Genomic DNA, 27500 nt, shown 5'->3' with positions numbered 1-27500 from the left:
TACATCTAAAAACATCCTATTCAGACTAGAACGTTCAGAAAAAGTCAACTAAGAATGAGATCACAATGTAACTAAATTGTATAAAAACAGGACATTTGGTCTTTACTTGTATGATTCTCGCTTTGGGTACTAGAGGTCACTCGAGATGTCCCCATTTACTTTCGTAATCAGATGGTCTAGCTAATCAATTTTTTTAGTCCTACGTTTATCACATATCTTGCTACAACTGAAGAACTATCTATCTCCCTTCATTTCAGCAAGTGCATATCATAAACAACCCCCCAAATATTATCATCACTATTAATGCAGTGGAGACGAAAACATACCGAGGAGCATCTCGTTTTGTAGGCTGCCTACGTAACACAACGAATGAGCTGCAGTAACAGAAAAATATTATTTTTTTTTCAGAAAAAGAATTTTGATTAAGCATTCCAACATAAGAAGCATCAAGAGGAATGCAAAAAGAAGGCATCAACTGAACAACGTGAGAGATAGAGCATTTTAGAACGAGTCTACAATGAGACCTGTTTGGTAGATTCTTCCAAGAACCATGAATGAAGAATCGAAGACATCCATAAACAAACTGCCAAGGCAGAACAAGATCAAACCTAAACATGCAATAACAGGAGAGGAGGTCTCAGTACAAAGGAATGTTGGTCCTGGGGTTAATCTACTAAGGTAAACGAAAGTGAAGGTGCCATTGAACAAGCAAATCTAGTCCAGAGATAATAATGTAATCGCCACAAATCAATACAAATATTACAAGGTTCATAAGACAGTTTGCTTTCAAATTGTGTTTAGGGATACAAATTTATTTCTATTGCACAAGTTTACATAGAAAAGAGCGTTTGAAGGTGAGTCTTGAGTTGTCCTCCAAATCAACAACCGAGGGTGAACCATAAGCAGCCAACTTTTCTCTGGATCACATCAAGCATACAACTTAGAAATGAAGCCTAGAAAAGCTGCAATGTAATTATATTAAAAATCAAAAGTACAGACTGACCTATAGATCATGACGAGATGAAACCCCTCCAAGTATCTCCTCATAAACAGAAGATTCATGGAAAGTTGTCATGAGATGTGTCATCTGGACATGAACAAGAGATGTCCGCATATACATAAGTGGCCTAGTTCTGCATTCACTGGTACATAATCAGTTGCATGGAGTGTTTATTGTCTTCTTGATTGATCTTATACCGAAGAAGACCAATCTAAGGAACACCATTCATGTTATGTTCATTAAGGCATACAAGTATTTTTCTCTACCATTTTGGGGTACTTAAAACTTAGGGCACTGCTCGATGAAAGCAGGCGGTCTTTGATAAGTCACGGATGCAGCTCTGATCAAAATCCCGGCAGTTAAACCCCATATCGTATAATCTTTGTCTCCTGTTCGGTAGTCAAAGTAGTGGATCAAATACTTTTCTCCCATCCACTCTCTCTCTTCAGATCTTCTGTTCTCATCCTGGTCAAGAGCAAAAAAAAGTTCAAGCAATGATGCTTTAAAAGGCAAAAGTTAACTAACTATAAGTAACTTGAGTATAAAATGAGAGGATAACCTTAAGGAACATTTCTAAAGGTGCATCAAACACAGCTTCCACTTCCGCAGGGTTTGGTTTTGGATTGAATGTTTTTTTGTCCCTCAAGATTCCTATCACAGGTATTACTCTTAGGAGATGCTGCAAGACAATGACAAGCATGTAAGAACAAAATATCAAACGGAAATGGAGAATTATGCATCTATTACTTTAAAAAAGAAAAAAAAAGGGTATGATTGAGCCGTATAGAGTATAAACACAACTACTAGTGAATAACATTCAGGATATAGAAAAACTAGATAGCTTTCAAGAAAAATCACATTAGGTACTCGAACTCTGCCTCAATGGCGCAATACAAGTAAGGTGGACGTTCAAGAATCAAAGCTTAATAGAGCAACTGGTAACGTTCAAGCACAGATCAGCAGGATAGTGTGTAACATCAACGTCATTGGCAATCCCATACTCTGATCTCACTAAGAACATGTCTCATTCAGCATTTTTCTTCATACCTTAGACAGAAAAGGTTCGAGAGAGGTGACAACATCAACAAGAGAGGGTCCAATCCAATCTCTTCCTCAGCCTCTCTGGTTGCAGTCATCCCATCATCTTTATCATCCTCCTCCGCCTTACCACCCGGCAGTGAAACTTCTCCTGCAATAATTAAAAAAAATAAAAATAAATTAATGCTACCATAACCACTAAGTTGATAAGCAAGCAACTACCCTCAAAATTAGACCAAAACACATTCTGTTTTGTTCAAATCTCAAACGCATCAACTGAGAATAATCTCCATACCATAACTGTTATGCATATTAACTCAATGATCTCCAAGTTCAAAGACTAAAACCTTTAAATCAAAACGATCAGATGCTAATGTAAAAGCAAGGACAAACCCGAGTGAGTAGACAATCTTGAAGACCTCTTAGTGAGGATGACGCGGAGATCACCCTCTCTCCTTCGAAGATACAGATCACACAGCAGCTCGCTTCGGTCTGAACCTCTCAGGATCTTTCGGAACCGGAGTCATAGATTCCTGAAACCCAACCTGAGATACCACCTTCCCCGCGCTCTCCTGATCCGCCTGCATCTCCTCGGCTTCATCGAACGTTGAAGAAGGCGGCGGCTTGTACATCCGCAGTTGCTGAGCCAAGGCCGCGAGTCGAGAAGAACCCACCGAGAGAAGATGTCGTCGCCGTCGTAGTCACCGCAGGCTCCATGGAGTTGCAGAGGAAGGTTGTGCGTGCTAGTAAAGGAAGCCTGCGATGGAGTAAAAACATCAAAAAAAAAGGAAATGGATTCTGTGGTGGCGAAAATCTAATGAGAACCGAAAAATAAGAAGAAGATTCGAGACAGGAAAGTTGACAGTCGTTTTCGTGGGAGACACGTGTTTCTTCTTTGTCTTGTCTCTCTTTTGGCTCGTGGGAACTGGGGAAGCTTCAGAAAAAGTCTGCTTGTCAGAAACTGAGAATGATAACCGGTCAAATCGGTTATCAAAAAAAATAACTATCGGTTTATATCCGAACTAGTGCTCGGTCCCGTACTACGTACGGGAAAAATTCTTAATTTTTTGTATATTTAAAATAAAATTATCTATAATCTTCTAAAAGTTTATCAGAAAGAGATGAGTATATACTTAAATAACCATAAACATATTTATCATAAATAACTACAAACATATAAAATTTAGTTAGCTTTGTTTTAAATTTTACATTGATCTTAATTAGCTCACGAATAATATATTAGTTCGAAACTTGTCACTTTTTATGTCTTGTTCTTCTTTTTTTTTTTTGGTAATTGTTAAGTTTTTATGTCTTATGTCTTGTTCTTCCTTTTTCTTAGTTCTTAACCTGTAACTTATGGTTTATTTTTCTTATTAGATTTAGTATTCCAATTGCAAACAAAAACAATATTTAAAATCCAAAAACAGTAAAAGATTATGTAACAGAGACACAATTTTATGAAAGCAAATCAAGATAAATATCAGTACGTAAAAGTGGAAGTTATCAGACTCTTTATAGATCAGAGGATAGTTAGTACTTAGTGTATGCTATCTTTAATTATATATGAATAACTGATAAACTCACATACTCATCCCTAAAGCATCTAACATCTAGTTAATACTCGTACTGAGATGGTGATGTGAAAGCATAGTTACAGAATTATATGTATTAATGATAATCGAACACTAATTTGACAGAAATGCATACATGTAGCTTTTGATAAAAAAAATACATACATGTAGCTAATATGTACCTCTGTTACTTCTCTCTTGAAATTGATCAATGTTCCATGGCAGTACTGGCATTGCATCTTTTCAACCCTTGAAGTTCCTATAACCTTATCAAAACCAACTTTCTCACTCAATATTTGAAACATTAATCTATAGAGAAAAATATCAAATCAACCCTCTGTCTACGTCTGCTTCTTCTTTCCTTCTCCGTCTTTTCATTTTCTGCCAGATTTTAAAGTGAAGTTTCTTTGAACTGGTAGAATCTCCATCAACTTAGATCCACCAACACCATATCCATTGTTTTCTCAAATTTCTTCACCCTTAACAGGTTACAATGAAGCAAAACTGCACATAGGAGTTTGATAGCGTAACTTTATTACAGGAAGAGTAAGTGGAACCATTGCAAAATTATAGGAAATCACATTGAAGACAAATAGTCATGAATTTATAGCTTCGTGAATTAAACTTCCTCCACACAAAAAAGTAACAGTTTGAAATCGTGTTTGTGATCATGAAGTGGTGGGATAAATATTAGAAACTTTAAATATTAACGATTTTATGTAGGGCATTTAATTTTTTTCTTTTTTTTTTGCTTTTAGATTTTGTAAATATTTAACTTTATTCCATGTGTCAGAATTTTGTTGGTTTTTGACTTGTGCTTTAGTATATAAGGATAATCCAATTTACTAAAATACCCCTTACTTTATTTTTTTGTTTTTCTTACAATAATCCCTTGTCTTTATGACGATAACCAGCCAATGTTACAACGCCACGTGTGTGTTGACGGTCGTTATTGAATCGAAGAAAACCACGCGAGCTTGTTTCATCGCGTCATCATCCCCCTCTCGCAGTTCGCAACCTATTTTTTCTACTTTCTCCTGATTTCAATTTACTCTTTTCTCAAACTTTTCTGAGAAAATTCGATTTTAGGGTTTGTTTTTCTCCCTTTGATTTGGGTTTCGATGGCATCGAATCCTCACAGAGGCGGTGGGGGTGGTTCTCTTATGGCGGTGCCGCTCCTTACAGATCCAAGTATAGATTTTGATTTCTTTCCTCTAATTATATCTGGATAGATAGGTATTTAATGGTTCCTGTGTTTGGTTACAGAGATGGACTTAGCACTAGAACTGCTAAGGTTCGGAGGAAATCCAGCTAAGGATTGATCCGATGCACTCTGATCTCGATGACGAGATCACTGGTCTCCATGGACAAGTCAGGCAATTGAAAAATGTAAAATCACACTCTTCTTCTCTCGAATGCCACATGTATCGTATGATTTTAAGGATTATGGGTCTCTTGATCGTATAAAGTTTTTTTTTTTTATCTCTCTTATGTATTGTATATTCGTATGTGACGGTTTGTGTCCTGTCATTGCAAAAGACTCTTGTCTATGTCTCAGTGTCCGGAACAACTTTTTGTTGCTTGTTTTAAATCTAAAGGCTTAGGTAAATTAGCTGGTGTTTTTTAGATCCAGGGTAATGCATTTGTTTAATCATCATTGAATTTATGATTAATTAGCTGAGTTGCCAGTTAAAATCCTCTTTTTCAATATTTTTTTTAAACCCTCCTTGCGTATTGTTTTATACCATTCATGCTTGAAGGAATCAGTAAAAGTTCTTGACGATTTGTTGTGTGTTTACATCATAGCTTACCCCTCATGATTTGTTTTTTTTTTCTATTTCAGTGTGTAAATGAGTTTCCTTTGATCGCTTTATATTGATGCAGATTGCTCAGAAATTGGGTCGGAAGCTAAGTTTCAGAGGGACTTCTTAGATGAACTGGTATGTTGTTTGATGTCACTGAAGCTCTTGATTCAAATGTATATGCTTAATTGCTTACTCACCCCAGTCAATATGGGTTTTAATTATTTTAGAAGCTATAGCTACATAGCAAAGTAGGGTATATGAATTCTAGTGTAGCTTACAAAGCAATGAATCTTGGTAAAGTCACAGTTTTAGAGTATGTTCAGACTTGTTGTACTCAAGGTCTGGTCTGAACTCTGGTGGGTAGGAGTAGGTATCTTTAATCTCGGCTATTAAGCGAACGCACCATGAAATGGTTTCAGTTGTTGACTACCGGTCTCCTTATGAATGACAATATGGTGTTGAGTATATAGAACATCCACGGAAGATTATGACAAACAACTAGATTTGGTTGTGTGAGACTGCAGAAACGCATTCAATACTTTTATAAAGATTCTCTAGGATGCCAAATGCTTTAATGGTGTTCTTTTTTTTTTGGGTGACAGCAAGTGACACTGATGAGAGCACAAGCCGGGGTGAAGAACAACATAAGGAAACTGAACTTGAGCATCATACGAAGTGGCAACAACCACATCATGCACGTGGTTCTTTTCGCGCTCTTCTGCTTCTTCATTCTCTACATGTGGTCCAAGATGTTCAAAAGATGAGAGACTCCCGAAACATATTGGAAATTTGTAGAAATCTCTTTTAGTTTGTGGTTCCTCTCGTTCCCTGTTATATAGAGTACTTGTTTTGAACAAATACATTAAAGCAGGAAGATTATATCACATAACCACATAAGATGCTTCTGTATTTCATTTCTTTGTTAAACCGGTTTGAATTTGGTAATGAGCTTCCTGTCTAACCCGATTCACATTCCTAAAGATTAACAAGTTGAGACAATTGTGGGCTTATGCAAATTGGACATATGACTACATGAGACGATAGTTGGGCTGAAGTATTCACCTGGTAACACGTGGCTTATTCTGATTTGATGCCTTACCAAAATTACGGTGGTAGCCACTGTAGGATAAACTCTCTGCACTACTGTATGTTGGTTGATAAGAAGGAAGGAGATAAGAAAAAAATAATTTCAATGGCTTCTTCCTTATCCATCTCCTTGCAGCTTGGCAGCTTCGGCTTCGTCGCGTTTATGTCATCCTTCTTCATCAACCGGGAAGATTGGCGTCCCTTCCGCTTCGCTTTCTCTCAGCACGGGCTCGAGACGGGCTCCGTTTTCTCTCAGCTCTTCGACATCAGCTTCTTCTCAGCTGCTCCATTGCTCGTTTCTCTCTTCATCTCTTTCCCTCGCATCTTCATTTTCTGGTTAGTTTTATTCGTAAAGCTTCTTCCTTTTTAGCTGGAGAAAGCTGAATCCGATTCTGGGTTTAGGAAAGCTAGTAGCTTTATTGTTATTCTGTTCAACTCATTGAGATCCATTGACTCTCTATGTTTCTCATCTAGCTTATATGCTTCACAAAACCTTATCTACCAGACCAATAATGATGCTCATGTTTTGTTTCGTTTCGCTGTCTTCTCAGGTTTGTCGGTTGCGTTTGATCTCAGCAGTGGAGCCAGTGGCGGCCTGAACAGCCAGAAACGAAGAGGCCTTGTGGTGAGAGCTGGAAAAGCTGCTCTGTGTCAAACGAAGAGGAGCAGGTCAAGAAAGTCTCTGGCTAGGACTCATGGTTTCGTTTGAGGATGAGAACCACTAGCGGTAGAGCCACCATCAAGCGCCGGCGTGCAAAGGGTCGTTGGAATCTCTGCCCTAAGTCCAACCTAGCAGCGGCAAGGGCTTGAAGCTCGTCTCTCTCCTCTCTCTATCTGTAATCTTGTTTGATATGCTCTTGCTCTTTTCTGCTTTTAACTCTTTTATGTATTCTTGATTCGGTATACTATCACATTGCGCCTTGTTGATTTGAATTTGAATCTCATCGAAAGCTGAACTTCAAATCCAAAACCATTCATATTGAATATATTGATAGATAGGGTAGCTTCCTATTCCAATTCCCTATTTACAGTAACATCATGTCCTGTGCATAAGTTTCCAGATACGTTCGTTATGCATATGGCAATATGTGATAAAATTGCCACTTTGTTATCTCTTTCATCTCTCAAGTTCTTGCTCTAGGCGACGACCCATTAACCTGGAACTGGACTGGAGAGCTGATACTTTCAATCATTTACCAACATGGAGAAATGGCAGCTTCTCTCTGCTCCAGAGTTTGGGCCTTCTTCGGGATGAACCAGTTGCCCCTTTGCTTGCAATTGGTGGTGTGGTAGGAAGCGGGATGCTATCAGGACGCTACTCAATCTCCATAGCATTCAAATCACATGATGCCTCAGAAACTTTTGCATACTGCCAAATGCTTTTAAATGTCATAAACTTATCATCTTTTCTTTTGGTACATAAAACATTATTAGCTTCTGCACATAATCTACTCCATTCATTATATATTAACTATACAGAACGAATCTAAATGTACATATAATCGATAAAATAATGCAAAAAACCAATTCGCAGTACATGATGTTTTAATGCAAGAAAAAAACAACCTAGACGGCACCTCGACATATAAACCAATCAGCACTACACATGATGTTTTAACGCCTTCTCGACTAACACGTAAAGACATTGTCTAAAAGCAGGCCTGTCTAAAAGCATATGTAAAGAAGTCAAAAACCTTGATGCAGGCCTGTCTAAAAGCATATGTAAAGAAGTCAAAAACCTTGATTTGTACGGACTTAAGACTTGAGTGTCCCAATTCGAATACCTGATTTGTAAGTAACTCAAAAGTGAAAACCATGACAACATTTTGATTCTGTTAGTTGAACAAGTAAGTATATATTACATGTTTAACACAAGCATTATTGATTTAAAGTCATAATAATGAGATGTGTATTTTTGCTTAACAAAAGTTCTCGAAGTTGACATTAATAAATATAATTATTGTTTGTTTTAGCTTGTATATTATTCAAGCCTGACATTTAGTCTTTTTTAAAAGATGTCGAGATGGAAACACCATTGATGAGGAGAGAATCTGGTCCGATCATAAACATTTGAATAAAAATATAAAATTCAAAAGTAATCATACGTTCCACTTTCGTATTTCGTTTTCTAGTCCAATAAATATTCTGTGTGTTTTCCATTTTATATTATAAGGTACTGCTTTTGCTTTAGTCGTGTTTAACAGTAGCCGAAATTGTTTTTATTAACAATATAAAAAAAACATATAATTTCCCAGAGGAAAAATATCAGGAGAGGAGATAGAGAGCATGGGATGGGATGGGACTCAATGATGAGGATAACGTAGAGACGTGATATGGTTATATAAGCTGACGTCACTCTCAAACCGCGATTCAAGGATCTTTCCTCTGTTTTTATTTTTGTCTTCTGTGTATATATACACACATAAGAGTATCAATGTCTACGGCTTCTTGGATTCAGCCTCCTTGTAGATACTACTCACCAGATCGTCGTGTGGTGGTTTCGCTAAGCCAAGCTGTAGCAGAGCAAGGCAGTTTCCCGGCGTCGTTTCTTCTTCATCGTGCTCTTGTGGCTATTCCGAGATTTTGAATTTTGATTTCGGTAATGGTTTCTTTTTGTATTATTGGTGGATCTTGATTCTTGGAATTGATCTCGAGATCAAAAGATGTAGATTAGTGCTCGAATCTCTCGATTATGTGATTTTGAAAACGCAGATTCTTTACTTTTCTACAAACAGCAAAAGAACCAAAGAAGCTCCAAAGATGTTCAACGATTGTGAAAAAAAAGCCAAGAAAATAGTTATATTTGTCAGCGCTTCTTAATTTGCGTTTATATTCTTCTTTTGTTTGATTTTCTCTCTGCACACAAACAGGGTCTAGCAAAGCTGGAACCATCAGGGACTCAGAGTTCAAGCAATGAGTGCCACTGCCCAACGGAAATTTTCGCTATCTAAAGGTGACGCCGATGAGAAAGTTGAACCTGATCACCTTCTTGTTCTTGTACACGGTATCTTGGCCAGGTATATGATATGCCCCTTACAAGTTTTAACATCTTGCGGAAACCCAACATGGTATTATAGATTCCTCTCTCTTTAGGTTGGCATAGAATCTTAAAGTTGTGTTTATCATTTTCTACGATACTGTTTTCAGATTTAATGATTTACTAAGAGTACCATTACTTGCAGTCCTAGCGACTGGCTCTACGTAGAAGCTGAGATGAAAGACGCCTTGGAAGAAGATTCTTGATTTATGGTATATGCTTTTTATCCTCTCTTAGTTGAGCAGATGTTGAACTATATATGGAAGAGAGTTTTTTTGCAAATGGAACGTTTATTTAAATGCATATGCTGACTCTGAGCATAGAATTGGAAAGGCTTCAAACTCTTATAATCATCTTTAGCGGCAAGTGGCGAAAGATAACTTTTTGGAAAATTTCCACATCTGTTTGTCTGAGAACACCAACACGTTATTCTTACTGTTCTTTAGTTTTTGTATTTTATTACTCTACTCATGTTCTTCTATGCCATGCGTTAATCACACATTATGCTCTCTCTTTTTTTTTTTTTAATTTACTCTTCCTCCCCTGAACATGCACAGCAAGTTCTTCAAATACCTTCACTAAAACGTTTGGCGGGATCGATGGAGCTGGGAAACGATTAGCAGAAGAGGTGAGTTTTTTTATTTTCTTGTAAAGGTTTTTCTATCCTGAACTTCTTCGGTATAGCAGCTGATCATCAGTTTCTATTCTTGATCTGAGAGAGGAATAGGTTAGGCAAGTTATCCAAAAGAGCAAGAGCTTAAAGAAGATTTCCTTCTTAGCCCACTCCCTCGGCGGCTTATTTGCCAGACATGCTGTTGCTGTTCTTTACTCGGCACCAGCCAGTGATGGTGCTGCTGTCTCTAACTCCGGGAATTCACATCTTCCGCGAGGTCTGCTTGCTGGGCTAGAGCCGATTAATTTCATCACCTTGGCAACACCTCATCTAGGAGTCAGAGGCAGAAAGCAGGTTCTCTTCATTTCCTCTTATCATAACTGGAATCAGAGTACTTGTTGCAGTACCTAAACGTACATGTGGTGTATGCTTAGTTGAGAAATATATAATTATTTTCATCAAAAGTGTCCTAGAAACTCAGTCTCATTATCTCCCTTGTGTCAGCTGCCTTTCTTGTTGGGAGTTCCTATATTAGAAAGACTCGCTGCACCATTAGCTCCATTCGTTGTTGGTCGGACTGGTAGCCAGTTGTTTCTTACTGATGGTAAAGCTGATAAACCACCTCTTCTATTGAGAATGGCGTCTGATTGTGAAGATCTGAAATTCTTGTGAGTAAATGCTTTTTTTTAATAGCAAATTCAATCATTATGCCCCACAAGGACCTATTTGAGATTCTCATGTATTTGATCTTCTGGCAGATCGTCCTTGGGGTCGTTCCGAAGCCGCATCGTGTATGCAAACGTATCTTATGACCGTATCCTGTGCATTTTTGTTGCTTTTTTTAACTTCTTTAGGCATGGTTGCATTCGTTTTTCTTTTACTTCAACTAGACATGGTTGGTTGGCGTACATCTTCCATAAGGAGAGAAACTGAACTTTTCAAGGTACGTTTAATTTAATCTCAACCAATAACGTGACTCTGAAAATTGTAGCACACTAGCTAGAAACTGGAACTCACCAATAGTAATAGTGTCTTCTAGCAGTGAGATGTTAAAGGTTAGTGCATTGGGTCCCATTTTTCAGAATCATGAGACTGATCATATAGGAAACGTTAAGAACCTTGTACTGTCCACGCTAGCTCAACTCATTGTGATTCCTGAGTAAAAGAAAACAAATTTCTCTCTGAGGTTAAGATCTAGGGTCACAACAGTTGTACTGTAAAAAATCTTAAAAGTGAAACTGAAAACATTTTTCTGTAGAGATTCATTAAGATGCAGTTCATTAATCTCGAATATCTTAGACAAGGTTGGTAGGTATTCTCTTCTTCAAGAAGCTCTATGTGGCTTGTTACTAGCCAGATACCAGTTTGAGAACTATTTACATATAGATATCTGTGTTTCCCTGTTTTTATGTTACACGCAGCCTCCACGCCGGTCACTAGATGGATACAAGCATGTTGTTGATGTTGAATACTGCCCTCCTGTTTCGTCGGATGGAGCTCATTTTCCTCCAGAAGCTGCTAAAGCCAAGGAAGCCGCACAAAGCTCGCCTAGTCCTCAGAACACACTCGAGTATCATGAAATAGTGGAAGGTGAGGACACAAAAATAAAGCCACATTTGATTTGACAGACCTCTAAGTGTAAGTCAGCAAGAAAGTAACAGTCTTCACAAATATTTTCAGATGAGATGATCCGTGGCCTGCAGACTTTAGGGTGGAAGAAAGTTGATGTCAGCTTCCACTCCACCTTCTGGCCTTACTTAGCTCATAACAACATTCACGTACTCTTCCAACATCTTCACTTTGGATTTCTTTCAGACATTAACTAATAGGGGAGATTTGGGTCTTGTTCAGGTGAAAAGTGAAAGGCTCTATAAAGCAGGAGCTGGAGTTGTTGCGCATGTTGCAGATAGCATAAAACAGCAAGAGACGTCCACGTTCATCACTGCCAGCTTATAGACTGTGTAAAGTCGTCGAGTGTTTAACCGGTTGATGTTGATTTCCGGTTGCTTTTCTATGAACCATTTCTGTGTTTTTTTTACTATACAGTTTGGGAGATTGGTCCGGATTAAGAACTTTCAGTCTTACTTTTTCCTTTTTCCAGTTCGTCTGTACATTATTTTCTTGTATTACCTTGGTGATTTTACAACACTTGAAAGTTGGTATAGAAATATACATATTTTTGTTCCAATTTAAAATTACAGATTTATTTCTAGCTTTATAATTTTATTTTATTTTGAAAAATTTCTTATATGCTATTATGCTGCACGTTCTTTTTTTCAGTATTATATTCAAAATATAAACGTAAGAGTATAAGGTTATGGTTTGACATTTCAAAATAAGTCCACATTTAAAAGATAACTGCATCTATTAATAAAAGAAAAGAGAGATGGTAAGGAGGAAAAATCGGGTTCAAAGAAGACATCCGTACAAAACTCAAGAACCACAAACACCAAAAATAAACAAAGCACATCCAAAAATAGATGTAAGATCACATATTGTTTCTGTTGTTTTGTCTATTTTGTTATCTATAAAAGGAGACATTTTGGTTGGATCTATCATAGCGTCTCCTCTCAACCAAAAACTTACAATTTTTTTGTGTTTACCCCCAACAACTAATATTACAAATACAAAGTCCCCAAAAGTTAGAGAGGAGAATATTCAGGACTAATAATGGCCAAATTCTTCATCGTATTCCTTGCCTCTGCCCTATGTTTCACCACCCTTCTTCACTTTGCCGCCGCTGATGCCGACGACTTGGACCGGTTCCACATCAAAGGATCCGTCTACTGCGATACTTGCCGTGTCCAATTCATGACCCGCCTCAGTAAAGTCCTCGAAGGTAACTAAGGACTATGGCTAGGATCTATATAGTAAGGTTTATTGGTTACACAAAATAAATCACCTTTTGGTTTAGTTCAGTGGTTTAAATTATGAAAAACTTTTTTTATTGGTTACACAAAAACGTCTACATACGGAGTCATATGACCCTGTTATTCACATATCTTCATGCGGTGACCTTAAGTTTTTGGGAACTATAAACATTTTAGTAATAATTTTTTTTATATATAATTTGAAAGGCTACTAAACTTATATATTACTCAACTGAGATATTTGGTGCTTAAGGCGAATGTTTCTTCCGACCATGCTAATGGTCTTGCATGTTTTAGTTTCATAAGATTATATAACGCCTTACGTACGTCTTTGTGTGTGTTCTTCAGGGGCAAAGGTAAAGCTTGAGTGCAAGGCTCGTGAGAACCAGACAGTAACACTGACCAAAGAAGCTGTGACCGACAAAGACGGAAAGTACGAGATGGTAGTTATGGGAGACCACGAAGAGGAAGTGTGTGAGATCATCCTCGTCGAATCACCGGACGCAGAGTGCGGCGAGGTGAACAACCAAGAGTTCCTAAGAAACGCAGCGAGGATCAGTCTTACGGCGAATGATGGCATTGTCTCTAACGAGGTTCGAACCATTAACCCACTTGGGTTCATGAGGAAGACTCCTCTCGCTGATTGTCCTCAAGTTTTCAAGGAGCTCGGAATCGTCCCTGATGTCATCTTCTAAGCTTTTATTATTATTTATTTTACCCATATTACACCTCCGATCTGTCAACAATTTTAATTTCTTGTTAACTCTTTTCCAACCTATTATATAAAACATTTTTTTTTTGAAGTTGTCGTCTGAGTTTACTTATCTAATGTTGTTTTCCAACATTTTTTTGTTGTTGTTACGCTTCTGCGAGTTCTGTTTTCAAGAATAATTTGATTACCTCTCAATATCTATTGTTGGAGAGCTCTTGTTCTCAGAACGATTTGAACACATGTACATGATCTAGATTTAAAAAAAAATATTCATTTCCATGTCTACTGAGATTATCATAATTAATTTCCTTGAGGTTAAAAAGAATAACAATGAAGATCATGGAAGACTTACTGAATGAAATAAGCTAAGACAGAATAACATAGAGCCTATCTAAAGACAGAAAATATTGAACCCATCCTAAAGCCTGGGCCTTCAATCTGGGATCGTGGGCTTGAACCTCAATTCTCGCGTTTCCATCTTTTGCGTTATTGCGTTTGCAGGAGTCAGTTTTGTCTTGAACAAAAAAAAAGGACGGGCAGAAAAACGCGGTTTTGAAGCGTCTGGCGTTGGTTTCAAACACTTCATCCGAAACGCTAAAAGTTTAAGACGCCGAATATATTGAAGCGTGCGATCCCTGATTTCATCATACGAAATGACAATTATACCCTTAATTAAATTATAAAACTACGAAAAAACTTAGCCTTTATCTTCCCTATCAAGACAGAGAGGCTTCTTTATCTTCACCGTCGTCCGTCGAAAGCTTTACCCAGAGACGACGATTCTGCCGATCCACACAAGTGAGTTTCTTTTCCTTATTTTTTCTTGTGGGTTTGCTTATCAGATCTAATTAGTTCTGGGTTTCTCGAATTGCCTTTGAGATCAAATCTTGTTCCCCTCTATCGATAGCTTCTAGGGTTTAGCTTTGTTCGATTTAGCGAAGAAAATCTAGTTGATTGGATTAGCTCAATGATGTTCTAAGCTTACATCTTACACTAATTAGCAACCAAAATTGATAGAGAGAAATGATTAATAGATCTTTGGAGAATGAACTGAGATCTATGCCTCTGTGATTCATCTTATTACTTAAAAAGTTTTTTGTGTTCACTGTCTATGTTGCTTTACTTCTGCATCTATTAATGGATCTTGTGTATTGACTATGGATTAGTTTTTTTTTTAAACTGTTGTGAACATATAGAGTAGGGTTATTATGTTCGAAAGGAGACATTTTTGAGACATCACATCTCTGTTTCTTATGTTTACAGGGTTTGAGTTTTGCATAAAACCAACCAACAATGGTTTCGTATCCCGCTACAACAGAGACGCTTTCCCTGGCCCAAGAAGCCAACAGCTCTGAGGCTATTCAGATACTCTACCAAGTCTTGGAAGACCCTTCTTCATCTCCAGAGGCTCTGCGGATCAAGGAGCAAGCCATCACTAACCTCTGCGACCGTCTCACCGAAGAGAAGAGAGGCGAGGATCTCCGCACACTCTTAACCAAACTGAGACCATTCTTCTCCCTAATCCCCAAGGCCAAGACCGCGAAAATCGTCAGAGGGATCATCGATGCTGTTGCAAAGATACCCGGAACAACTGATCTCCAGATCACTCTCTGCAAAGAGATGGTCGAGTGGACGCGCGCCGAGAAGAGGACTTTCCTCAGGCAGCGAGTGGAGGCGAGGCTGGCTGCTCTCTTGATGGAGAACAAGGAGTATGTGGAAGCTTTGGCGCTGCTGAGTACTTTGGTGAAAGAGGTGAGGAGGTTAGATGATAAGCTTCTTCTCGTTGACATTGACTTGCTGGAGAGCAAACTTCACTTCTCGTTGAGGAACTTACCAAAGGCGAAAGCTGCGCTCACTGCAGCGAGAACGGCTGCAAACGCTATCTACGTCCCACCGGCTCAACAGGGAACCATAGATCTCCAGAGTGGGATCCTTCACGCTGAAGAGAAGGACTACAAGACGGGATACAGCTACTTCTTCGAAGCCTTTGAGTCGTTCAACGCTCTGGGAGATCCGAGAGCTGTTTTCAGTTTGAAGTACATGTTGCTGTGCAAGATCATGGTCAGCCAAGCTGATGACGTGGCGGGAATCATCTCCTCGAAGGCTGGACTCCAGTACGTTGGCCCCGATCTAGACGCCATGAAGGCAGTCGCTGATGCTCACTCGAAGAGGTCTTTGAAGCTGTTTGAGAACGCGTTGCGTGACTACAAGGCGCAGCTAGAGGATGACCCGATTGTTCACAGGCATCTCTCTTCGCTTTATGATACGCTTCTGGAGCAGAATCTTTGCCGTTTGATTGAGCCTTTCTCACGAGTTGAGATTGGTCATATTGCTGAGCTGATTGGGTTGCCGGTGGACCATGTGGAGAAGAAGCTGTCTCAGATGATTCTTGATAAGAAATTTGCAGGTACGTTGGATCAAGGAGCTGGGTGTCTTATCATTTTCGAAGATCCGAAGGCGGATGCTATCTACTCGGCTACTCTTGACACCATTGCGAACATGGGGAAGGTCGTTGACAGTCTTTATGTCCGGTCTGCTAAGATCATGTCCTGAGTGAGTGAGTGAGTGTGTTCGTCGTCTGAATCGGATTCTATCTTTCTTTGTTCCTTTTCTAGATATCGTTTGGACTCGGAGAAACTGGAAGTAAACTGTATGGATTGTTCCCATTAGCTCATTTCGCTTTGTGTTACATTTTGGTTTTGCAGTTTCTTTCTATTAACCTCCCAAAGCCAAACTTTGTGTTCTCATTTTCCAAAACGTTTTTAACTCATTCAAGTTTCATTGATTTTCTCCTGTTGTGCATTTATAAAATTCTGACCAACCAGGAACTCAATTCATTACTCATTAGGACCCACAACCATTTTTTTTTACCGAAGCAGGAGATTGACTTGCACACAAGTCTTGATTTTGTTGTATTTTCTGTCGGATTCTTTTGTGCTTAACTTAGCTTTGTGATTCGACTTTAAGTTTGTTTCTCGAAGACTGTGAAACTAAGTTCTTGAATATGTCATGTTTCACTCCGGATGGCAAATGTTGTTGATTAGATTGGTTGTGGAGTGGTGCGTTAGTAGTTTGGGTTTTACACGAAGATGTTCCTCTTTGCGTTGTGACAGTCTAACGTTCGTCGCCCCGTTCACCAAGCCAAATAACCTTTTATTCTAACACTAAACTGTGTGACATCATCCATAACTAAAATCTTTCAAGGAAGTCGTTTCTCATAAAAAAATGAAAAGAGACAAATTTAAAAAGACGAGAATCATTTTTTTATGACTCTTCAAGATAATAATAATCATAAACAACATGTCATTCTCTCATAGGGGGCATTTCAACATATCATTGATCCAGTGTCATTCTAATCTTAAGATGTTAATTATACAATTTAATTGTTTTAAAATATTAATATAGTTATAATAAGAAAATCACTTGGCCGTCAAGATTTGCATAGAATTTTCATTAAGATTTAAGACGTGTTTTTTTTTCTTTTTTGAAGTTGATGTTTTTCATTTTTCTAAAGTTCGTATTAAATTTGTGATAGTCCTTAGATTGCAGTTTTTTCTAGTCACCAGTGGTCTTGTTAGAAATACAACATTTAGCTTACTTTGTTCATTTTTTGTCTTCATTCACAGTTAATATATTTTATACTATAAAGCTAGTGTTACAAAAGAAAAACTAGTTTGTACTGTATAATACTCCCTCTGTTTTTCTTTATTTGACGTCTTAGAGATTTCACACAAATTAAGGCACTTAGTATAGTTCCTTTTCTATCCTTCTAAATTAATTACTATCATGTCTTGTAATGCATTTAAAGTAACGTAGATATGGGTAAATATAGTCTTTTTGTCATTTATTTTACATTGTTTTCAGTAAAACGTCAACTAAATTGAGACTAAAAGAATTTCCAAAACGTCATTTAAATAAATACGGAGGGAGTACTATTTTTGTAGGTTTACGATTATTGTGTGATTGTTTTGTAGCTTGAAAAGTGAAAACTTAAGTGCCCAATTGAATGAGGTTTCGTGGTTAGAAGTTATATGAAGACTAACTAATATGTCAAAAATCTTTGATTAACTTTACGTACACTTAAGCGAAACAAATTAAGCTACAGAGATTAAACTTTATATCGGCTAAACGAAGCTGATCTAATCTTATATACTAGTATACAGATCTTGAAACATTTTGTTTTAATTAAGGGGTAATTAATGGTCAACGACTCCGAATTCTTTATAGAAGAAAAATCCCACGAGCTTCAATTTACAACTGAAGATTCGACAAAGAGAAATTGATGAAAAAGCGACAGCTGTTTAGTAGACAGGCAAGTATTAAACCCTCCTAATTAATCAACTAGTTAATTTTTGTTGCTAGCCTGTACGTGACTACGTGAGTAAGCAAATTTAACCATTTTCTTTCTAACGAGTTAAACCAAACCCAAACGAAAACAAATAATATTAAAAAGAAAATTTAAAATTATAGAATATTTAACAAGATTGACCATCGGTGTAGCAACGGAGTCTCTTCACCGGAAAGTCATGCCGGAAACCACCGTGAGACGCAGCTGCTCGCCACTCTTCCACCAGCAAAGCGTCAAGCTCGACCTGATCGACCGCTCCAGTCGCAGCCCCAAGAAACTCGGCGAATCCACCAACACGGCCCGGAGGTTTGGCTTTCCGACGACCGGCGCCGACGGGAACATTCCGAAGAGCTCCACCGGCGGTCCAGTAACGCTGACAACCTCGGCAGAAGTGTCTTGGTTGTTTAACGTTATAATTATTAAAGTAACAGAACTTAGTCTCCATGCTCTTGCATCTCGGACATGCTATAATCTTGTCTGGACGCTTCTCCACCGTTAGATCCGTTGATGATGATCTGACGTCTGTTGTTGCTTGTAGCTCTGGCTGTTGCTGGTGCACTTCTTTTTTAATCGTCGTTGTTGTGATATTACTGGCGTTGAATGTAATGGTTTTGCCGAAGAGTTTGATCCCTTGTGAATCTTGGGTCGCCATTGAAAATGAGAAGAGAGAGTGAAAAGGAGAGTTGTGATTAAGTTTCTTGCAGTGATGAAAGAGAGAAGAGACGTTTATAGTTTTATAGGATGAAGATTTTGATTTTTTTTCTTTTATCTAAAAGGATTTCTGAATTATTATATCGTTTTCGTAGGAAAGGAGAGTAAATGGTCTAATTGGATCCGAAAGACAGAACCGAATCTCATCTAAAAAGTTATATTAACTCTGAATCAAAGCTTGTAAAATACATGAATGGATCCAAATCTTTAATTTTTAATGAATTAGAACTGAAATCAACTCAAACCAAAATATTTCAAGTATACGAAAAATATTTGAATCATAATTATATATTTAAATATATTTATTTTAAAATTTAAAATATTTCAAATACTCAAAGTTATGTAAAATACGTAATTTAAAAAAAAATCCAAAAATAAATACTTGAAATAGCAGAAGATACCCAAAAACCGGAAATACATATTGATTCTTCAACTAAATATCCAAACTGAACTAGTTTTCATGTTAGTTTTAGATATTTGATCATACATATATAGTTCAAATATATATGTTATTTTTTTGGATTTTTAAAATTTTCAAAACTATTGACTATTTTACATAATTTAAACAGATTTACAAAGACCTTATCCAAACCCAAACAAATTTTATAGATACCTTAATGGAACTTAAACTTTTAACCCCGAAAATTTAAAATTGATGTAAACCTAACTCGAATGCCCATCCGTAAGCAAAACTGTTAGTAGGGAGAATATATATAGAAAGGATATAGTTGGCACATTTATTACTTACTGCTTTCAAAACAAAATGTGTGTATTCCTTTTCCTTTTCTCCCAAATTGTATTTGTTTTTGTTGGAATAATGCTTTTGTTTATCTTTTTCATGACTTTTTGAAGATTTATACGCAATTAATTATTTTACTATATGTAACTATCTTTAGTCACTACCAATAAATGAACTATGCAGGATAGTCTTTTCTGGTGCCACAACAACAAATGTCACTAGTCAAAACCCAATTAGTCTCCCTAGATATTAGACAATTCTCTTTAAATTCGCAGAAGCATCTTCCATTCCTTCTTGTTTTAGCTGACTAACATTTTTTAGTTTGTATATCAGAAGGGTTCGATTTGTAACTGTTATGAAAGGTAACAAATCAATAGCGTATAGATTGATATAATAACATATTTTTATTTTAAGTAATTAAATTGAAGAACGACTGAAGAATTACGAAATCAATCTAACATTTGAACTTGGTGTTTGAAGATTATGCAATGGGTTCATGTATGATGATATGGAACATCTGATTTGAAGGAGTTTCAACCAAATGGAAGATAATCTGTATTTTAATATTTTTTCTCTTCGGTTGAATTTTATCAAACCCAAAAGGAACCATCTGTGTCCCTTCTTATAGGTAATTCACAGTGTAAAATTGTACCAATATAGTTTCTGCAGTTTTGTTTGATCAAATAATAAAATGGTTGAGCAGATATCGAGTTGGAAAATAAAACAAATTAGTAGTCACATAAGTAAATAAATAAATAAAGTTTAGCAAAGCATGTTTCTACAACATATTTTATTTTAATGAATATACGTAATTCACGTTCGTTGGTTAATTTAAAAGAAAGTGATAAAGATGAGAGGGAGAAAACAAAAGAAGAGAAAAAGAAAAAGGAAAAAGAAAGCACTGATCGATGTTCATGTTTCTCTTTTCTTCTCAAAATCGTGCTTTCATACATATATGTTTTTTCATTGGAGCCTTTATACTACACAGTCGCAGAAAAGAACAACTTTTAAGTCCTTTTAAAAGAGATCGACTTTTAAGTTAGATATAATAATAAACTGAGGAAAACTTTAATAGACTTATTCAAAAAGAGAATATAACTGTGCGTAAAATATATATTATATATGTTGAAAGTATACGTTCATTGAGCTAATTTTGCTGACGTTATTCTTTTTTTTTTGTGCACCAATGCTTTTGCTGACTTTATTCATAATCCTCTCAATGTGATTGAATTTATGTTTATAGCTAAGAAAAATTTATAGCCAAATTAATTGAGAGACAGTTGAGGTACACAAGTATAATTTTAACTTTTGTAAGAAAAATTATATTGTACACATATAACTATTATAGAATTTTGGATTCTTCATTCTAGAATTTTGATCACATGCATGTTCGATGGATATGGAGTACTAATACATATTACATTGCGTGGTAAATTTCCTAGACAAATGTGCATTATAAGAACAAAGGAAGGCTAGTCATGTTCTGCATAGATAGAACTATATATGTATATGCGTGTGTATATAATAAGCACACATAATTAGTTGTTACTTGTAAAGGTGGGATACCTTGTCTTCAGCCATCTTTCTTTCTTTTCGTAAGGTTTCAATGAATTAGGTGACTAATTTCTGTTGGCTGCCCATTTTTATTTTATTTTTTCCCTTGAAATCTTAATATGTTCATTAGTACTGTTTCTTTTGGGTTCGGAAATTAACTTTATAAAAAGCTCTCTTTTAAAACAAAAGCAAAATCTTTTGTATGGGGTTTTGTTCTTTAATCCTATCTTTAATAAAGTGATTTAAAATTAATCGAATGAATAAAGAACAGGAATTATTAACTATTTTCTCTCTTTAATGTCTATTATAGAGATATGACTTGTACTTTATTGATTTTGTTAGAATAAAATGACAAATGATGATCAATTATCCATTTCTATCCCAACATTTCGGACTATGCTCTTATATACTTGAACTTGCCGTCTTTCAAAACAAATGAGAAGATCAAATTATTATTTTTTCAACATGGTCGTGTTCATAATGTAAATTAGTTCTATAATCTTGTGTCCACAGTAATTATATATACATTAGGTTTACGAGGAGAACATGTTCCATACTGATAAGAAGTTTCTTTCCGAGTTTGGCACAGTGTGGTCGAGTGGAAAAAAATGGGGCTGGGATACTAACATATTTCAAATTCGATTCACATGCTACGTGAAACTAAGTCATATATATTATTCATAAACTAACACACATATACAGACCTATGTTTTCGGATTCATTATCAAGAGATGGCTTATCTGTGAGAAACACATCTCTTTGTGAATTAGTCTGAGTTCTGTCATAGGTCTAGAATACTCACATGTTAATTAAAAAAATTTCTTTTCCACGGGTTCCCACTTTTAATACTAATGGTTCCATATTCCACAGTTTTAAAGAGACATCTAAAAGAATTAATAATGTTTACTTATTGCTAGATAAGGTGGAATGAATTAGTAAGCTAAACTTTATATATGCTTAGTTTTATTGGAAAAGGTGCACTTTCCTTGAGGGTACATGCATGCGAGAGCTTTATTTTCGATTAAGAATTTAAAAGTTAAAGAAAAAGAGGAAGAAATAGATCGAACTGTTTTTTTTCTAAAAAAAAAATCGAATTGTTTAATTTTCTTTTTTTAACAAATGGATAAAGTCTAAAGGTTTTGTTTTCCATTTTGGAGAACGATATGAGATACAATTACATTTTGATGAGATTTATTCAACCTTGAGGTGTGATATCTTTGAGAGAAAATAAAAAAACCAATCACTCGTCCGGAAAGTTTCAAATAAAGAAAAAAAATGTTTCAAATAAAGATATTGGGGTTTCGCGAAATGCTTTCACACAATATATAAGGCTATTACTTATTCAGTTTATATGCTAATTTGTATTTTATGAAAATCCTTTAACAAAAAAATTGATAATTTGTATTTTAAGAACATTGGTCTGCTGCTTTGTCATAGGATGGATTGCACACAAAGACCTAATATGTATATAAGGTACTAGTTTCTTGATCAGTCATTAAACAGACACTTTCAACACCAACAAAAGGGTTTGTAGACACAATTACGTTGAGTATTAATTTCTATCAACTAGTTGAGATTATAATTTTGTCTGTCAGCCATATCTGTATAGTCCAAGAAACAACACCAGATGAATATTGTTCAAAATAAATAAAATAAAAATCAATCCCGTCACATGTCCATAAGCAAATGTCTATGATTTAATATTCGATTTTGATTAAATGCGAGACATGCATTAAGAATTGTAGATAAAATGCTTAACTACTAAGAAAATAATATACAGTACACACAAGAACAAAATCTCTATTATTTAAACTTTCGATTCAAGTGGCAGATAATAAGAAAGTAATTAGAGAACACAACATGTAAGCGAAGTTCACGGCTTAATGGTCTTGAAGACCTTATCTTCTTCGAAGTCTCTTCTACTTGACAACTCACCATTTGATGCTTCTTTAAAAAAAATTATAAGCAAAACCATTTATTAGTTTCTTTAAAATTGTTTAGTAGATATACTATTTTCTCTTTCGACCTTTTTGATTGCGATATTGCTTCCAGAATATTAGCACAGCTGACGCAAAACTGAGAGTATTCAGTATATAGTATAAAGATCGAATGAAAAACTTATTTTTAAAAAAATGCATGTTAAACAAGGACACATTACCAGTATTTTTCAAAACATGCGATTAACGTCAACCTTTAAGAACAAGTGAGGATAACAGCTTATATATTTATATTTCATATTTTCTTGAAGATATAGATCACGTACGACAAAATCTACTTATCTGCTACACAATACACACATGCGTAAAAGATTCCAGGCAATAAAAGTTGCTTGCATAATAAGATTAAACCCTAATATAGGTTGTCTCCCGCAAGCTACGGTTGTCGTGCATGGAGTAATTTAGAGAGAAGAATAGGAATCTTGAGAAAATATCAAAATTACTTTGGATGAAAATAGGAGATCAAAAGGACATAACGTATAGAATTTGCCATTCACCGAAATCAAGATGATCTTAGTGTTTGTGGTAGTATAGGGTCATCGTTGTGGCAACCACATGTCTCTGCAGGTTGAGTTGATGTTAATTTATGCTATGAAAGAAATCAAGAATGTCGTTAAAGAGGATATATAACAAATCAAAAAATCGAGAATGATTATATTTATTTTACGTTAAGAGAATCGATTACACTGACTTTATGTTCGGATCTGATGCAAGAAGTCTCCAGTTTTGGTCTCCTTTTCATTGGCATTTTGTTTATCCTCCCTGACAAAATATTCATTGAATGGACCTCTGAGAACATATGCTTCTTTGGTCAAAAAAAAAAACATATGCTTCTTATTCGTAGTTGGAAATATATAGAACTTATCCACATTTCGAAGATAAATTAAATTCTCATGATGAGGTGGTATATATACTCTGTTCAAGCATGGTAATTGTGATTGATGTGTTAACTGCTTTGTACTCTCATAATTATCCTTGGTTGAAATGATCATAAGTTAGCAAAATGTTTTCCTCAAGATGAATGAGCATACTTAGTCAAAAAAAAAAAATGAATGAGCATAATAACCAATTAACACTTTTTTTAATATAAATTTATTTCTTGAACTACATTATTTTCTTGAAGATACATAATCACGCTACGACAAAATTTACGTATCATCATCATCTACACAATCCACACATTAGTTATGATACAATAAAAAAATTGCTTGCAGAAAGTAAATCACAAAGATGAATAGGATTCTTGGGTGAAAAGGGGTTTTACGTATCGCTCCATGTATCACTTTCATCTCCATCGTTGCTAGCTACAGCCTGAAAAGGTAAATAGAGAGAGAGAGAAAGTGAGTGACAGAGTAACATGTGTCTGAGTCAGAACAAAAAAGTACTTAAGATTCTGAAGCAAAGATTAGATTTGGTTGGGATATATAGAGAGAGGATGAACCTGGCGTATTGAGTTTGCTTTCTCCAACATGGCGCTGATCTTAATGTTTATTGCAGGGTCAGTTGTTGCAGCAGCAGCAGTAGATAAAGTCCTTGTCATAACCACAGGTTTCAGGTTGACATGCTGTTTTTCAATTTTTAAGATTATTAAAAATGCATCAAGAAAGCAGAACATAACTTCTTTTTTACCACAAAAAAAAAAAAAATACACTGCACTCACTTGTGTTCTGATTTGTTGCAAGAAGTCATCAGCATCAGTCTCTTTTTCGTTAGCATTTTGTTTGTCCTCCTTCACATTATTCTTCACATGGACCTATGAGAGAACATATGCTTGTTAATATTTCAAGAAAATTTGAAATAATATCTAAAACGATTCCTTGAATATTGCACCTTAGTTTCTGGTTTAGGAGCCGAAGCCACAGTGTTAGGCTCTTCTTTGTTGACTATAGACGATGAAGTATGCTTCTCAAACGCAAACCTGAGAGCGTCTTGTAGTTGTATGGACTGAGTTGTTTTGTTTTCAGATATTGTTTCTGATCCTGTTTTAGAAACCATCCATTGCGCAGGTGGAAACGGCGGTGGTAAAGGCTCAACAGGACTCTGGAGGTAAGAGAAGTTTAAGGCCACACAACCATTTTCTGCTTCAGTGTCTAGAGAAGAAGGCTCACCATTGTTATCTACATGCGTACTTTCATGGAAAGAATCATGCTCTTTTCTTTCATGGCTGTCATTGTGTTCTTCCCACTGCTCAGAATCTGACAAGGAGTGATAATCGCTAAGATAATCAATGTCTGAAGTCATACAGAAAGTGTCGTCGTCTGAACAAGAATCAGGAAGGGAAGTAGCAGCCTCTGGAAGCAACTGAAAGGAAGGAAATGTATTATTGCTGTTGTTGTCCTCATCTGAAAATTTCAGCTTCAGCCTTGACGCCTGAAGGGTGTTGTCAACGGGATTGAGAGATATTTTCATGTGTTGAAGAGGTGGAGACGATGCAAACCAATCAATAGGAGCTTCCTCTCTGAAGAGAACCTTATCTTGCTCACCAAACCTGCTCTTCTCTGTAGTCACTTCATCATTTTCTGGAATAGTTGCTGGTAAAGCTTGTCTATTATCATGAGACAATGAATCTCTTCTGCGGAAACTATTAGTGAATAACTTTTGGCTCAGTCCACCAAAGACTCCGTAAGAAGAAGTCTCATGGCACTCTCTCTGGTCTACAGTTAGATTTTGAGTCCCTAAGCTTGAAGTATCCAGAACATGTTCAACTAGATCATCTGATTTATCTTTTTCAGCTTCTGCAGAACCAAATGTCCTTTCCTCGGCCTTGCAATCCAGACTTGGCACTTCCAGGACTGGAGGTTTCGATGGGTTCAGTCCCAATAGACCTCCATTAGTCCATATTTTAATTGCTTCAACTTCACCAGAAACCTTAGCTTCTGACTTTTGATGTTCACTATGATACAAGGGGTTTGATGAATCAGATAAACTGTTCTCAGGAGCCGGAACAACTGTAAAACCGATTTTATCTTCTCCACAGGTAATGTTACTTGTTGTACAAACATCATTGAGCGGTGAACGGCTTCTATTATCACTCTCCAATGGATCTTGATGATTCATTTCATCAGTTGCATTTAAATAACCGTTGTCCATCGATCTACAAGACTCTTCAACTTTGTTGGAACTCTTCTCCAACCTCTCACCGGTAACACCACATGGACTGCTCACTGCCTCTAGACTAGTTTTGAGACCTTGCTCGTTTTCAGATTCCGATTCAATACTATTAAGCGCATCAACAAAACACTCCCCTTCGCTTTCAGTCTCATGTTCACTACTATCCCTCGGTTCTCTCACAATCTCTGAACCAGCTTTCATCTCCTTTACCTCATCAATCCCATTACTTTGTTGTAGTCCTGGTTCTGATTCCGCGTTTTCAATATCAACTCTACCAGTGCCTTCTCCATAGCTTGTTGCTTTCTCATCTAGTGCATCCACAACAGATGCTTCATCTGTCTGCACACCAAGAGGTTCTTCCACTATCTCTGCTTTCTCATCCCAACTAACGCAAGAAGAGCCAACAGCAGATTGCCCTTGCAAAGGAGTAAACTGTAAATTATCATGTTCATCTTCGGTTTCACATTCAGAGAGTACTGAACCTATGGTGCAAGAGCCCGGTGTCAAGCTGGATGAACCTAACCCCCCTTTCTGTTTTTCTCCGGCCTTCAGTGAAGAGGTTGCAGTTGAAAGGCAATCATAAGTGTGAGAATGATGATCTTGGAGATCAGATCTTTTCTCCATGTCACTGGTTGAGGCAGATTTAGAAGAAGAGGTTTGTCCACTGAAGCTAAATGAAGTAAGTGTCTTCCTGATATACATTCCATGTTTCAGTTAATAATTGAAATAAACAAACTTAACTATGCAAACTTATGTTTTACCTAGCATTCTGGTTAGCCATTGAGGCCAGACGTGACATATCTCGACTCCTTGATGAAGATTTTTTCTTCTGTTCATGTCACAAAACAATAAATATAACTGCAAAGTACAAATAATATAAAGCTTTACCAATATAATATAAGAACCACACCTTAATTTTACAACTCATGTTATTGTTTTGGAACTTGTTGTTTCCTTTAACCAGGCTGTTTGATGCTCTTCTGAAATAAGTAGGATCTGAGTATCGCTTCAAGCAAGATCCAGGACCATTTATATCAAACTTGTAAGTAAAGTAGTTTTTAACTGGTTACATAAAAACAAATAAGTAATTTATGGGAATTATACGTTTTGAATTTAATTGGAAGTTTCTTCGGTAGTTAAAAGGAGTTAGGCAAGTCGAAAGTATGAATATTAATCATCCTGATGTTCGAATAGTCACACGTGATCAGTGATCATTTTCTTCATAACAGACTCAAAATTTCCCTCATTCAGCGCATTCATATTTATTAATATCACGAATAACCTACTTAGATTATTTGCTTGGATATT

At 36.4% G+C, this 27500-nt stretch overlaps 6 protein-coding genes and 1 pseudogene across 6 annotated transcripts; 4 read left to right on the top strand and 3 right to left on the bottom strand.

Moving 5' to 3' along the window:
• Positions 1 to 1273: 1273 nt before the first annotated feature.
• On the bottom strand, positions 1274 to 2834 carry LOC125594487 (annotated as a pseudogene).
• A 3772-nt stretch (positions 2835 to 6606) lies between these two features.
• LOC106358617 (50S ribosomal protein L34, chloroplastic) lies at positions 6607 to 7310 on the top strand. Its single transcript, XM_013798442.3, is given in 4 exon segments — positions 6607 to 6633; positions 6635 to 6836; positions 7052 to 7201; positions 7204 to 7310. Coding segments are annotated over 4 exon segments (486 nt in total).
• A 1408-nt stretch (positions 7311 to 8718) lies between these two features.
• Positions 8719 to 12338, top strand: LOC106361663. Its single transcript, XM_048770682.1, is given in 13 exon segments — positions 8719 to 8991; positions 8994 to 9296; positions 9378 to 9517; positions 9683 to 9714; positions 9717 to 9749; positions 10095 to 10165; positions 10265 to 10504; positions 10655 to 10818; positions 10909 to 10964; positions 11041 to 11093; positions 11572 to 11740; positions 11831 to 11928; positions 12002 to 12338. Coding segments are annotated over 13 exon segments (1521 nt in total). The 5' UTR covers positions 8719 to 8934; the 3' UTR covers positions 12107 to 12338.
• A 361-nt stretch (positions 12339 to 12699) lies between these two features.
• LOC125594486 (pollen-specific protein-like At4g18596) lies at positions 12700 to 13823 on the top strand. The gene is made up of 2 exons (XM_048770681.1): positions 12700 to 12989; positions 13369 to 13823. Exons 1-2 carry the CDS (start codon positions 12821 to 12823, stop codon positions 13713 to 13715), a joined length of 516 nt encoding a protein of 171 aa, XP_048626638.1. The 5' UTR covers positions 12700 to 12820; the 3' UTR covers positions 13716 to 13823.
• Positions 13824 to 14333: 510 nt separating this feature from the next.
• Positions 14334 to 16451, top strand: LOC106361662 (26S proteasome non-ATPase regulatory subunit 11 homolog). The gene is made up of 2 exons (XM_013801451.3): positions 14334 to 14530; positions 14996 to 16451. The coding sequence occupies exon 2, from the start codon at positions 15026 to 15028 to the stop codon at positions 16283 to 16285; it is 1260 nt and encodes a 419-aa protein (XP_013656905.1). The 5' UTR covers positions 14334 to 14530; positions 14996 to 15025; the 3' UTR covers positions 16286 to 16451.
• A 1477-nt stretch (positions 16452 to 17928) lies between these two features.
• On the bottom strand, positions 17929 to 18865 carry LOC125594489 (dof zinc finger protein DOF1.5-like). The gene has a single exon (XM_048770684.1). The coding sequence runs from the start codon at positions 18730 to 18732 to the stop codon at positions 18208 to 18210; it is 525 nt and encodes a 174-aa protein (XP_048626641.1). The 5' UTR covers positions 18733 to 18865; the 3' UTR covers positions 17929 to 18207.
• Positions 18866 to 24143: 5278 nt separating this feature from the next.
• Positions 24144 to 27254, bottom strand: LOC125594488 (protein SCAR3-like; the record flags this gene model as incomplete). The annotated part of the gene is made up of 6 exons (XM_048770683.1): positions 24144 to 24392; positions 24523 to 24645; positions 24742 to 24834; positions 24912 to 26883; positions 26954 to 27021; positions 27103 to 27254. Coding segments are annotated over 6 exons (2459 nt in total), but the record flags the coding sequence as incomplete, so codon positions are not given.
• Between the last annotated feature and the right edge of the window lie 246 nt (positions 27255 to 27500).

The sequence above is a fragment of the Brassica napus genome (assembly GCF_020379485.1).
Source record: "Brassica napus cultivar Da-Ae chromosome A8 unlocalized genomic scaffold, Da-Ae chrA08_Random_13, whole genome shotgun sequence".
NCBI classification, from domain to species: Eukaryota; Viridiplantae; Streptophyta; class Magnoliopsida; order Brassicales; family Brassicaceae; genus Brassica; species Brassica napus.
Note: the sequence above shows the minus strand (reverse complement) of the source record. Positions and strands in the feature narration are given on the sequence as shown.

Bases quoted from the DNA above. Each gene is read 5' to 3' on its own strand.
- LOC125594486 (XM_048770681.1), top strand. From the start codon at position 12,821: ATGGCCAAATTCTTCATCGTATTCCTTGCCTCTGCCCTATGTTTCACC. The intron at 12,990-13,368 runs GTAACTAAGGAC...TGTGTTCTTCAG, and splicing joins CCTCAGTAAAGTCCTCGAAG to GGGCAAAGGTAAAGCTTGAG.
- LOC106361662 (XM_013801451.3), top strand. From the start codon at position 15,026: ATGGTTTCGTATCCCGCTACAACAGAGACGCTTTCCCTGGCCCAAGAA.
- LOC125594489 (XM_048770684.1), bottom strand. From the start codon at position 18,732: ATGGCGACCCAAGATTCACAAGGGATCAAACTCTTCGGCAAAACCATT.